We start from the raw sequence: 13,825 nt of genomic DNA, 5'->3' as shown, positions 1-13,825 counted from the left end.
GACCCAGTGACCTCCCTGAGCCCACAGCTGAGTTCTAAGAGCTGAGACGCACAAGGGCCGGGGGGTGGGGGGCAGGGGGCAGATGGGGCCGCCAGGGAGAGGCTGGGGGATTGACATGAGCACCGGGGGCACAGCTCCGCGGCCCTGCTGTCCCAGGCGGCCCAGGCTGGGAGCCACTCCCTGCTCCCCTTGCACAATCAGCTCCGAGGTCTGGGGCAGGAGGCGCCCTCCTCGCGGTCATGGCACGTGAAGGTGACGTGCAGGTGACACAAGCCCCAGGTCCACCTTCCTGGAGGTTTATGGGGGTGGAGAGCAAGTGCTGACTGGCCCAGCCCACCCCACCTGCCCTGCTTCCTGCTGCCTTTTTTATTTATTTTTTTAGATTTTTTTTTTAAAGTTTACTTATTTGACAGGTAGAGTTACAGACAGAGAGAGGGAGAGACAGAGAGAAAGGTCTTCCATCCGCTGGTTCACTCACAGGTAGCTGTGACAGCCAGATCCTAAGCCGGGAGCCAGCAGCTTCTTCCATGCCTCCCACATGGGTACAGGGGCCCAAGCACTTGAGCCATCTTCTACTGCTTTCCCAGGCCATAGCAGAGAGCTGGAGTTGGAAGTGTAGCAGCCAGGACTTGAACCAGCGCCCATATGGAATGCCAGCACTGCAGGTGGAGGCTTAGCCCACTACGCCACTGCACCGACCCCTCCTGCTGCCTTTAGGGATGGGAGTGAGTGTCCCCAGATGCCCCACAGTCACCTGCCCATCGCCCAGGTCCCTGTCCTGGCTGGGAGGAAGCATCTGTGTTGCCTCGCCCTGACCCTGCCAGGCCCACCCCCTGTGCCTTTTCCACACAGGCCGCAGGCTCCTTCACCTCCTGAGAACATCTCTCCTCGCTTCCTCTACCTTCCCCAGCCCTGCCTCGCATCCCAGGGACTTCCCAAAGCCTGTGGAGTCAATACGGAGTGGGCAGAGCCACACAAACCTTTCAAACCTTCTGGTCGCCACATTTTTTAGAGACGTACAAAGCGGAGGCCAGCATTGTGGCACAGTGAGTTAAGCTGCCACCTGCAACACTGACATCCCACATGCAAGCCCTGGTTCAAATCCTGGCTGCTTCACTTCCAATCCAGCTCTCTGCTGATGTGTCCGGGAGGCAGCAGGTAATGACGCAAGTGCTGCCCCCCGCCCCACACACACACATGGAGCCCTGGATGGACCTCGTGGCTCCTGGCTTCAGCCTGACCCAGCCCTGGTTGCTGCAGCCATCTGGGGAGTGAACCAGCAGATGGAAGTCCCCTCTTGCGTGTCTGTCTCCTCCTCTCTGTCACTCTGCCTTTTAAACAACTAAATCTTGAAAGAAAAAAAAAAGTTAAACCAGTGAAATTTTTAGGCATATATCTCATCAAATCTATCCAAATATGATTTCAGCGAGGAATCAATATAAAGGTGACTTGTGAGAGGTTTTATCAGCTTTGGGTCACAATTTCAGTGTTCAGCTTCCAGCAGTTCAATAGGAAAAAAAGCCTTCATATGGTTTTGGTTTTCAAAGTTAAATTCTAACTGAAATGAAATAAAAATTTAAAATGTCACCTGCTTGGCCACATGTGCCACATTTCCAGTGCTAGGTAACCACCTATGGCAGGTGGCTCCTATGTGGAACAGCATGGCTCTAAACCTCTCTGGATATTAACTGGACGGATGGACAGATGGATGGATGGACATGGACGGGGGATGGACAGCTAGAGGGAGGAGTGAGTATGCGCTGGTACTGGACTTCCCACTTGCTTTTTCCCCACGCCCTCTACCCACGCAGTCTCTTCCTTGTCCTTGGATGTCAAGATTCTGTGGACCTGGTGGTCTCTGTCAAGCCCCTACCCTCCCGTAATGGGCTGAGATATTTTGCTAGTCTCTTCTAGTTCCTCCTCGCCACTCCTGCAGGAGGCTGGCCCCCTGGCCCCTGGCATCCAGCCATGTGACTCCTCAGCTCCCATTACCCAGAGCCAACAGCCTACCTGTGCACCCCGTGACCTGTCACTCACGCCCCCTCTCCCCGGGAAGCCTCACCCACCCCCTCAGCAGGCACATTTTGAGCACCTCTGATTCCCCAGGCACTTCCCTGGGGATGCAGCAGCCCACAGCCCTGCCCCTTGGGGTTGGTGGTCCCCTAGTGAGACAGGCAATGAGCAAGTCAAAGGAGCAAAACGTGGCGGTGAGCACGCGGGAAAGGACAGGCATGGTGGGAGGGCTCGGAGGAGGACCACGGGGTAAACTCGCAGGAAGCGAGGCTGCGCAGCTTTGGGGGAACAGCACGTGCCAGGGCCCTGGGGTGGGAGCACTGCCTGGGTCTCAGGGCCTCCTGGCTTGCCCATTTTCTTGCCACTACCCAGGGAGGAATGGTCCTGGGCACCCTGTCCATTCAACACCCTCCGTTCAATCCCCTGAGTCCTCCTGCTTCCTTTAAGGGCCTCCCTGTCCCTTTAAGGGCCTGAGCGTGCCCTTCTCCCAGTGTCTCCCTGGTGGCGCCCTTCTGCCCGGGTGCTGGTGTGTGGGCTGAGGGGCAGTTCCCACGGGAGGGACAGGGCAGGGTTGTCACCTCCTGAGAGCCCGGAACAAAGAAAGGTTGAAGACAACCCAGAGGCAGAGGCGGCCTGGCCCGAGGGCCGGGTGGGTGTCTCGGCTCAGCCCCCACCCTCTCTGTGAGGGAGTCCTTGGCACAGCCCGGAGCATAGGGGCTGACCGGGGTGGGGAGCAGAGTGTGAGCCAGGCCTGGCCAGGGCAGGGGGGCCAGGGCACGGGGCACCGGGGTGCTCGTCTTCTGCTCAGTGAGGGTGGGCAGTGCTGTGTGCTCTTAGGCAAGTTAGGAACCCCTCTGGGCGCCTTTCTGCAGCTGATGTCACCCGCCCCCCCCCCCCCATGCAATTGGTCAGTAAACACGATTGTAAGTGATAGTATCTTTGAGTCTTTTCATCTGACCAAAACTTTTCTGGCACATTCCAGGGAAGCGAGGAGAAAGTTCTAGCAAGTTTTCATGAGAAATGCCCGTGCGTAAGGGGCGTGGCGGCGGGGCCACAGGGACCTTAATGTCCCTTCCAGACCTTGGCTGCTCAGAAGTCGTGGCCATCTTGCCACACAAGGTCTGTGTTCTCTCCTCACCCCGGTGGGAAGCCGGGGGCTTCCTGGCCAGCCTCCAGGACTCGGAGGGGTCTGAGGGGTCCAAGGCCACCAGTGGGAGCGCGAGGCTCAGGGGAATCGGAGCTCCGACATCGCTGAGCCCGCTTGTGCCACAAACTCCAACAGGCGCCCGAGAACGCCTCGCACAGCCCCACGATGGCCGGGTGAGGCGGCACCATTCACAGTGGGGGAGACCGAGCCAGGGCGGGGTGGACGGGAGGTGCTGGAGCTGGGGTTCGCGCTGCGACTTCAGACCCCCACGGCCAGCTCTCCGCGGGTCCCTCCCTGTCTCCGACCTTCTCTGCGGTCTGTCTCGCCCGTGGTCTCCTCTTGGCTTTCCGTGTCTCTCACGGTCTCTGTCCTCTTGGGTTCTCTGTGCCTCTGACCCCTTCTCTCACGTCCCTCTTCCGGCTGCACCTGTGCTGGAGCTGCGTGGGTCCTGGCTGTGTCTGTCTCTGTTCCTAATCGTGCCCCTTGCTGTGCCAGCCCACGAGGGCGGAGGCGCCGTCTGGCAGTTCCCTGTACCCCGAGCAGTGCCTGGCCGACGGCAGGTGCTCCATAAATATTTCCGGAATGAATGAATGCATGCATGAATGAACAGACTCCCAAGATGGGTGGGAGCCCCCCCTCTGCAAGATGAGCAGCCAGAGGCCCCTGGTGGGCACACAGCCGCCCAGATGGTTCCTGTGTGGGCTTGGCTCTGACCCCCTGGACTCTGTCCCCAGCCAGGCACGAGACGCCCGGGACGTGCCCATCACGGCTCCTCCCCTCCCTCGGAGAAGGGTGGCTCACTGGCGGCCTCTCCCCGCCATCGTTGGAGGCGTGGGTAGCAGCTGGGAGAACCGGCTGGGTGCTGCCCCTCCCCGTGGGCCGGGCCGCAGGTAGGCACCTGGCGGGCTCCCCGGGGCGGGCAGCAGACGCTACACCGCGCACACCTGGTCCCTACTCGTCCTCCCCTCCCCACCCTTGCTCACCTGCCATGGACGAGCCCTGCGACCTCCCGGCCCAGGACCTGTGGGGCGGCCACGGGGACGACATTACAGAAATCAGGTGAGCCGTGAGACCCCCCGGAGGAGGAGGCTGGTGGGGAGAGGCCGGCCGCTAGCCAAGGCCTCCTGCAGCCTCAGGCCTGCCCCGGGGCTGGGGCCGGACTGACCTGTGCTTCCCGGCCTCGCTGGGGTGTGGGACCCTCAGAGGGGATGGGCTGGCTGTGCTGAGCCGCAGCTGTCTCGTCTGCCAGAGGGGTCCCCCGGGGTCTCCCTGATGGAGGCCTCCACGTCGGTGCGTAGTAGCTGTGCAGGAAGCCGAGGGGCCTGTTGTACACCAGTCTCGTCCCAGGACACCCCAGGAGGGCCCTCAGAGAATGGGGGCTGTGTTCCCTCCTGGGGGCTCAGGATGCGCTACCTCCATGGGGGGAGGCCGGGAGAGCTGAGGTGGGCAGGGCCGAGCTTGGCGGCTGCCAGTAGGGTGGCCCTGGCAGGTGTGGCTGGGGCATGGCGTTGGCGTCACTCTGACCATCCGGGAGTCCTCGGCGGGCTCCAGTGGCACCCACTTTTCAGAGGGGGAGGCCGAGGCTAAGGGGGACAGTGACCCGGTCGCGATCCCGCAGATAGAAGCAGGTCTGGACCCGGTCTTACGTGATTACACGCCCTGCCTTCCCCGGGGCCCAGGTGGTCTGCCGCTCTCCGTGTCCGGCGGTCTCTGGAGGGACGGCTCTCCTGGCCCCTGGGGCCCTCCAGCCACTCTGGTCCCACCCCAGCTGGCCCACTGCAGCGTCCAGTGTGGGGGCCCTCCTCCAGCTCAGGATGCCGAAGCAGCAGCAGTTGAGTCCCAATCGCTGTGTGACCCACCCTGGCTTACAGGCGTCTCTGGGCCTCTTGGGCTGCCAGAGGCCTTGCTCAGCGCTCTGCACTGGGTGTGCTCTGGCCCCGGACTCAGGGGTAAAACAGCTTACAGCTGGGGTCCTCACCCCCAAGCCCCGACACCGGGAGCCCCCTGCTCTCTGCTCCTGCCCAGCCACTCAGCCCAGACACGGGGACTCCTGTGAGCTCCCGGGAGCCCCCGATCCTCCTCCCATGGCTGTTTCCTCCTGGATGTCCCAGGCCCAGCCATGCACAGCCTGTGCTGCCAGGCCTGCCCCACCGCCCCTCTCAGCGGTGCCCCCCACCCGTCACAAAGCCCAGGCACGCTCCTTGCCCTGCCTGCCCCAACCCCCACATCCTACAGCCACAGCTCAGGCCACCGCCTCTGCCTCCAGTCCTCCCTCCCTAGCGTCCAGGCCCCCTGGGGTTCTGGCCTCACCCATTCCCCGCCCCCAAGCCAATCTCCTTCTTCCCTTGCATTCCTTCTGCCCTACTCTGTTTCCCTGGCCACGCCTCCCTGTCCTGTACCCCAGGGCCTTTGCATGGCGGGCTTCTGCCGCCAAGGGCCTTTCTATGTATTTTTTTTTTTAACATTTATTTATTTATTTGAAAGAGTTACACAGAGAAAGAAGGAGAGCAGAGAGAGAGAGAGAGAGGGAGAGAGAGAGAGGTCTTCCATCCGATGGTTCACTCCCCAATTGACTGCAATGGCTGGAGCTGAGCCGAAGCCAGGAGCTTCTTCCAGGTCTCCCACGTGGGTGCAGGGGCCCAAGGACTTGGGCCATCTTCTACTGCTCAGGCCATAGCAGAGAGCTGGATAGGATGTGGAGCAGCCGGGTCTTGAACCGGCGCCCATATGTGATGCCAGCGCTGCAGGTGGCGGTTTTACCCGCTGTGCCACAACGCTGGCCCCAGGCCTTTCTGTCTCCAGCTCAAGTTTATTCCGTGGCTCCCCAGGACTTGTGACAGGAGTTCCCCAAACCTTAAGACTTCCTTTGTCTGAGAGAAATCTGAACTCCCACAGCAGAGTGATCCACAAGGAACTGCTCTGGCTTGGAGTGCAGGGGTGGGGCTGGGGGCTGAGGCCCCCTCCTCTCCCTCCTCTGCCCCCCACACCCTTATGTCCTCGCTTCCAGCTGGCTGTGGCCCCAGCAGGGATCTGACATCCAGGGTGGCTTCAAGGTGGTGCTCCCTCCTCTGATTCCTGGGCCCCACCTTCCTCTCTGTGACCCCCACCTGGTGCCCCAACGCCCACTCTGGCCTCAACTGTCCCCGGTCCGGCCTTTGCACGCCGTGACCTCTGCCGTCTCTCCTCCACTTGCCAAACTCCTCAGAGTGCGCGATCTGACGTGGACAGCTCAGGGCGCGTGGTCAGGAGTAGAGGACTGGGTAGGGACACGCCCACCCCAGGCCTTGGGGCCAGAGTCAGACTTCAGCTCAGCACGGAGTGAGGATCGGAGCTGAGTGGAGCAGAAGCGTGAAGAAAAGGATGGAGGGGTGAAGCCACCTTCTCATCGCAGGGTGAGGTGACAGGTGGGGAGGGCGAGGCTCGAAGGGAAGTAGTAGCAGAGGCTCTGGAAACTCCCAGGGTGGCCGAGTGGCTCTCCCCAGGCTGCGGAAGGAGCCATGTTGACCCTGTGCAGGTTGGCAGAGCGTGGAATGGAAGGAGGAGGTGATTTTGGTGCAGAACCACCTTGAGACGCACGCCTGCGTCCGTGGGGACTGCAGATCAAGAGATGGCTTCTGGCAGGTCTCAAAAATTCTTTGCGTTGAAGTAAACATCTTTCGATGCCATTCCTCCCTCCGCCCCCGCCCATGCATTACCATGGCCCCGTAGCTTGTCTTGGAACACAGGCCTCCGTCATAGAAACGACCTTTAAACAAGCAAAGGGGACTGACCGGGGTTGAGCTGGGGAGGAAGTGGATGGGCAGGGAGGAGCCGGAGGCTCTGGGGGGATGCTGGGCTCAGAATGTTCCAGAAGGTGAGGTTCGTAGCCGACATGCCTTACCAGGTTGATGTGCGGTCCATGTAGCCTTGCACATATGCAATGGCGTGGAAAAGACAACAAGCATGAAATAAAGTGTTAAGTGGGGACATCAGACCATGCGAGGTCAGTGAGGTGGGGAGTGGGGAGGCGCCCGCCACACAGACTGCTTTCAGCGTCTCACACCAAGCCCTGGGAGCGCCTGTAATCCCCCAGGGATTCCCCTGTAATCTTAAAATCCAAGGCTCAGAGAGGTTCAGTGACGTGCCCAGGGTCACACAGCTGCCAAGCAGGGTGTAGCCAGGATCTGAACCCCGGGGAACCTGCCTCACTCACGCCTTGGGTGGGAATTCCAGGAAGGAGCCCTTGGCCCCACTGCACTTCCCTGCATTTCGAGGCCGGAGAAGCCTCCCTGGCTTTTGGACCTGGGGGCAGCCATGGCTGAACCCCGATCTCGCTGGTGGTGGCGGTGCTTTTACAACCCAGCCCCTCCCCCCACCAGCCCGAACCGCTCCAATGATTTTACAGCCGTGGCGGGGCAGCCAGTCCCAGAGCTGCTGCAGTAAGCAAATGAACAGAGGGTGGCCCTGCGGGCAGCCTGCGGAGAGGGCCTGCTGCGCCCCGGGACTGGCGGGGGGCCCAGGGCCCCAGGATCAGGGCTTTCCCGGGACCTCAAGGCCGTTCTGAGTTCGAATCCTGCCCCTGCTGCCCACTCTGGGACCCGCCTGGCAGGCAGGCGTGTTCTGGGCTGCTGAGTCAGTGCCAGCCGGCTGGGGGAGGCCAGGCCCGAGGCCTCAGCTGACTCAGCACGTATTCTGGGCTGTTTTTCTTTTGGCTTCCTCCTCCTCCTCCTCCTCCAAGTCCCCTGACCACTCCTGGGTCCGTGACCCCAGTGCTGGAGAGGGCAGGGCCTGGGCGAAGACCTTCCTGAGCCTTCACCCATTCTGAGGGCTTGGTGTGGGGGGGCTCGTGTGACCCCCCTCCTGACACCCCCGTGACAGCCAGTGCTGAGATCCCCACCTTACAGGTGAGATCGCCGAGGCCCAGAGAGGCACTGTATATGTGGGGCGACTCCCGGGACCCCAGTCTTAACCACACGCTAAAGGAAGGGGCCGGACGGGCTTGGAACTGAGCTGCCCCTCAGGGACCTCTCTCCACTGGGCAGCGGGGAGGGACCTGCAGTGGTCCCTGTGGGGCCCACGAGGCTGCCCACCTCCTGTGGGAGCAGGAGCACCATAGGTCTGCGTTTTGTAGCAGGTGTATTTTGTGTTAACGTGGGAGAAGCAGGTGGAACTGTTGTCACCACCCGCCCCACCCAGCTGGGTCTGCTGAGGATCAGTGCGCTCGCCCCAGCCTTCCGAGCCGAGCGTGTTTTCTCAAGTCCGAGCCGCTCTTTCCAAAGGAAATGTTCACCTCACATTCAGCCCTCAGCGACTCGCAGGCCCAAGCTGTGCCCTGGCTGCTTCTGAGCTGTCCCAGCGAGCATCCGTGTTGAGCTGAATCAACAGTAACGCATCCCAAGGGCAGGAGAACACACAGTAGGAGCTTAAGAAACATGCTGGGTAGGCTTGGCGTCGTGGCGCTGCGGGCTAAGCCCACCATCCCGTATGGGCGCCGGTTCAAGTCCCAGCTGCTCCACTTCCGATCCCGCTCCCTGCTAATGCACTTGGGAAAGCAGCAGCAGATGGCCCAAGTGCTTGGGCCCTGCACTCACATGGGAGACCCGGATGGAGTTCCTGGCTCCTGGCTTCAGCCTGACCCAGCACCAGCCATTGCAGCCATGCAGGGAGTGAACCAGCACATGGAAGATCTCTCTCTGTCTCTCCCCTCTCTCTGTCACTCTGCCTTTAAATAAAATAAATAAATCTTTTAAAATTAAATAGGAGTGTGCTGGGGGTGGGGAGAAAGAGAGCTAGAGCGAGAGAGAGAGAGAGAGAGAGAGAGAAGGCTAGAGAGCCCCAGGCGAGAGCCCAGCGCAGGCAGCGGCTCCGTGGTGTGGTGGAGCATGGAGTGTTCAGGGAACAAGCAGAACTTGACAGTGGGAACGGAACAATACAGGAAGCCCAGCCCTGCCCGCGTTCTGGCGCCAAGCTGGGTGCCTACCCAGGGGGAGGGGCACAGGAACCCCGGGGTGGCAGGGAGAGAGACGGCTTCAAGGGACAGGGCTGGGGACCTCCAGCCCACGGTGCGTGTCCCATGCTGCAAAGCTGGGTGAGACACTCCCGTCTCGGAGCCTCGGTCTGCGGGCGTGCGAATGCATCCCAGCACGTCTGGAGGAGAAAACAGCTGCTTTAACAACTCCAGGCCTGTGTTTAAGGAGCTCAGTGGACGTCGGGCAAAGTCACAAACCCGCGTCTCGCACCAAGAACCCTGAGAGACTCCAGGGAGTGGCTCTTTAGCCAGATATTTCTCTGTTGTTACTACAAGGGGTTTTCAAAAAAGCTCCTGGGGAAAATGGAGTTCAAGTCTCCCGCGTCATCAAGGAATACATCGACACGATGGAGTTCCACTGTGTGTGTTTTTAGAAAAATCATCTTAAAGTTTACATAGATGTGGAGTGTGCGAGAATCCCCGAGGGGGAAAAAGCACGGTGAGGAGAGCAGATTTGCCACGCGGTCGCCATGCTCCAAGTAGTGTGGCGTCCAGCCATGTTCCAGCAGCTCCACCCCCGATCACTGGTCCGTGGGAAAGGCAGACGGTGCCAGGGCAGGGGGTGCTGTCCCACAAAGGCCAGAGAGGTCACTGTCAGCAGCTTTTACAAATATATATATTTATTTGTATTTATTTGAAAGGCCGAATTACAGAGGGAGAGAATCCGCTGATTCTCTCCCCAAATGGCTGCAGCAGCTGGAGCTGAGCCGATCCGAAGCCAGGAGCCTGGAGCTCCATCCGGGTCTCCCACATGGGTGCAGGAGCCCAAGTTCTTGGGCCATCCTCTGCTGCTTCCCAGGCCATTAGCAGGGAGCTGGGTGGGAAGTGGAGCAGCCAAGGCACACACAGGCAGCTGTATGAGATGCTGGCGTCGCAGGCAGCGGTTTAACCTGCTGCGCCACAGCACCGGCCCCAGTTAGCAGCTTTGGGAGTGACAGCTCTGGAAGCAGCCCCGGTGTCCCCCGTCAGGGCGATGGAAAACAAGCCGTGAGCTGGTGATCTGTCCACACGGTGGAGATGTGGCTGCCTCCTATGCAGTCGGCCCTCTCTGCCCACGGGCTCCACATCCAAAAAAAATTTTTTTTGGGGGAAAAAAGGAAAGCCACTGGGTCTGTACTGGGGCCACGTGCAGACACTGTCCGTGGTTACTCCCCACGTGTGGGCCGTGGCGGCCGTGGCAGTCGGGTGGGGTGGGAGCTCAGTCACCCAGAGCCCATGGCAGGGGCGCAGAGGAGGCTGCGGCTTCAGTGCCAACCCCATGCCACCTCATAGAGGGGACTCGGGATGGGGTGGACCAGGGGTGTGTAGGGGGTCCTGGCCCAGTCCTGGCTGGATACGGAGGGCATCCAGTGCTAAGCTGAACTGCCAAAGGCCGAGATGGAAGCGTGGTGGCAGTTCCAGGCGGAGGCACTTCCCAACGGCAGTGGCCTCTGGGGACAAAGGGTGGGGGCCCCGGGCTGCGTTCTGTCTGGATGGGTTTGAGAAGGCAAAAGCTGGGTAAACTCCCACTCCCCTACGCGTGTCTTTTCTCAGAAGGAAAATGGCTTTTTGTTTCTGTTTTTTTTTTTTTTTATGGTCCTCTTTTCTTTATCTTTTTTTTATTTGAAAGAGGAATGGAGAGACAGATCTTGCATCAGCTGGTTCAGTCCCCAAATGCCCACAGCAGCCAGGGCTGGCCAGGCTGAAGGCAGGTGGCAGGAGCTCCCTCTGGGTCTCCCGTCGTGGGTGTCCCGAGCAGTGGCTTCACTGTCGCACAGCTGCCATCCTGGACAGCAGTGTTCCCAGCACGAGGGAGGGTGCTCTGCAGGTGGACCTTAGCACATGGCCGCGATGCCCTCACGGAGCCACTGAGAAACACACGAGCCACGGAGCAGGCGCGGGCATCTGGCGCCCTGGTTAGGAGGCCTCTCGCGCTGCCAGCATCCCCACATCCTGTACTGGAGCGCCTGGCTGTGAGTCCTGGCTCTGCTTCCAGTTCCAGCTTCCTGCTAATGTGCTCCCTGGGAGGCAGCAGTGCCAGCTCCAGTGCCTGGGCCCCCGCCCCCACGTGGGAGACTCCTAGCTCCCGCCTTGTCCAGCTCTGGCTACTGTCGGCGATTCAGGAGTGAACCAGACAAAAGGGATTTCTTTACTTTCTTTTTTTTTTTTAATATTTATTTATTTGAAAGACACAGTTAGTTACAGAGAGATGGAGAGACAGGGAGGTCTTCCATCCGCTGGTTCACTCCCCAGATGGCTGCAACGGCTGGAACTACGCCAATCCGAAGCCAGGAGCCTGGAGCTTCTTTTGGGTCTCCTACGTGGGTGCAGGGGCCCAAGGACTTGGGCCGTCTTCTACTGCTTTCCCAGGCCACAGCAGAGAGCTGGATAGGAAGTGGAGCAGCAGGGACTCGAACCCAGGCACTGGGATATGGGATGAGGGTGTCCCAAGCAGTGGCACAACCCCCTGCGCCACAGCGCCTGCCCCTGTGTGTTGTTTCCGAGGGAGTTACTGAGATAGAAGGTGTCACCTAAACAACACCCCAGGCTTCGTAGCATCGCCTGGAGTTCTTTGTGTCCTTGGGTTTGTTTTCTTTTATTAGAAGTTTACAAGGCCGGCCCTGTGGCGCAGAAGGTTAATCCTCTGCCTGCGGCACCAGCATCCCATATGGGTGCCAGTTCTGGTCCTGGCTGCCAGCTTCGGACCCAGCTCTCTGCTGTGGCCTAGGAAAGCAGTGGAGGATGGCCCTGCACCCATGTGGAGACCCGGAAGAAGCTCCTGGCTCCTGGCTTCAGATTGGCCCAGCTCTGGCCGTTGTGGCCATTTGGGGAGTGAACCAGCAGAAGGAAGACCTTTCTCTCTGTCTCTACCTCTCATCGTCTGTAACTCTACCTCTCAAATAAAAAAAAAAATTAAAAAAAATAATGTTTATGGTCATGGACCGCAGAAATTCAAAGAGCACTTGTCTGGAGCAATAACTGTGCACCTGTTGCCCTATCTGGAGGCAAACACTGCCTTTGGACTGCAGTGAGGTTTATCTGAGGTTCTGATTTGCTTACCCAAGCCTTTCTCGTTTCTGGCCTGTGGCAACCAGTGTTGCTGTGCACATCCTGCATATACAGTAGAGGAAGTGTTTTTGCTCTGTCTCAGATTGTCCACTCTTGGGGAAGACTGATTTAAAGAAGGCAATAGACAAAGAAAAGAGTCACTAAGTGTTAAAAGGAAATCCTATGTGTGGGAGGTGTGGGAGACCTTAACCCTGCAGAGGATGGAGCCCGTGCACATAGGATCTAAACATTGTTTCTTTTTTATTTATTTTTTTTATTTTTTATTTATTTTTTTTTCTAGGATCTAAACGTTGTTCATGAGCTCCCAGGGAGGTGGGGCAGTCGCCCCAGCTGGGAGCCAGGCTCTGCCTTGTGCTCGGCCTGAGTCATCCTGGAAGGAAGGGAGAGGCGGGGAAGCCACCCAGATGGGCCCCCCGTGGAAGCCGTGAGGAGGCGAGGAAGGGCAGTCCTGGCAGAGAGGCCAGCGCGGGCAGGGGCAGGGCGGCTGGCCGCTGCCCAGCGTGTCTTGGGCCAGAGGTGCCGCAAGGCCGGGTCCGGCTCGGGAGCTTGGCAGCCATCTGCAGAGACAGGCGGCTGACCAAGACGTGAGTCAGCAGCACAGCCGGGCCCTAGGGAAACTCAGCATGGGGTGAGAGGGAGGGGCGGCCGCGTGGCATTCCCGGGAGGGGGACCCCTGCCCCACGCAGACCCTCAGCCCCGGCCGGCTCGCTTCTCACCCGCTTCGGGGCTCTGCCCAAATGGCAGCATCTCAGAGGGGCCTCCCTGACTCCGTTTCCCTAAGATGCACCCCCGGCCCCGCAGCCCTCACCTCCCTCCGGTCACTTGCGGACGGCGTTCAGGCACAGACTGCACCGCCTTCCCTGCGGCTTCCCCAGCTCCTGCAGGGTAGTGGGCGCTCGGGATGCATTTGCCCCCAGCTCAGGCAGCCGGACCTAGTGCTCCACTTGGGCTCAGATGGTGCTGTGTCGGCCCCGAGGCTGCCTGGACACACCCCCCGCCCCCAACCCTCCCCAGGCTCGTTCTCAGAGACACCTGAGATGGACAGCGACCCTGATGGCCGACAGGGATGCTGGCCGAGGGCCCATTACCAGCACAACTACGACTACCAGGCTCTTAGAAAAAAGTTCAGGCAATACAGTCCCGCTTGGTGGGGGAGCTGTGCGTGGTTTTAGGAATTTTGACACAGGAAAAATTTGCGTAGCTGCCAGCAAAATCAGCACCCACAACCGTCTCCTGGCCCTGAGTGGCTCCCTCCTGCCACTGTCTATAGTCACCACCGCCAGGGCCAGCCCCTCTCCACAGTGGCTGCACTGTTCTCTGTCCTGTCTTTCTTTTTAAAATTAACTAATTGGATGGAAGATCTCTCTCTCTCTCTCTCTCTAATTCTGTCTTTCAAATAAATAAATCTAATTAATTAATCTTCAGTTTCTATTTGAAAGGCAGAGACGAACAGACACACACGGAGATCTCCCCACCACTGGTTCATTTCCCAAATGCCTGCAGTAGCAAAAGCTGGGCCAGGCGAAGCCAGGCGCTGGCCCTCCCGAGCACTGTCACCCGCCCGCCCCCTCCAGGGTGTGCATCAGCAGGAAGCTGGTATCGAAGGTGGG

General features: G+C 59.7%; 1 protein-coding gene across 1 annotated transcript in view; it reads left to right on the top strand.

The window, feature by feature from the left end:
• The first annotated feature begins 4,084 nt into the window (after positions 1 to 4,084).
• The window catches only part of SULT2B1 (sulfotransferase family 2B member 1), a 31,495-nt gene continuing 21,754 nt past the window's right edge, over positions 4,085 to 13,825 (top strand). The window contains 1 exon segment of the mRNA NM_001082176.1: positions 4,085 to 4,219. Within this exon segment, the coding sequence (NP_001075645.1) occupies positions 4,149 to 4,219 (71 nt within the window). The 5' untranslated portion in view covers positions 4,085 to 4,148.

The sequence above is a fragment of the Oryctolagus cuniculus genome, chromosome 18 (assembly GCF_051225735.1).
Source record: "Oryctolagus cuniculus isolate XC-2025 breed Fujian yellow rabbit chromosome 18, ASM5122573v1, whole genome shotgun sequence".
Classification (NCBI taxonomy): domain Eukaryota; kingdom Metazoa; phylum Chordata; class Mammalia; order Lagomorpha; family Leporidae; genus Oryctolagus; species Oryctolagus cuniculus.
The sequence above is the reverse complement of the archived record's forward strand: the minus strand, read 5'-3'. Positions and strand labels throughout refer to the sequence as shown.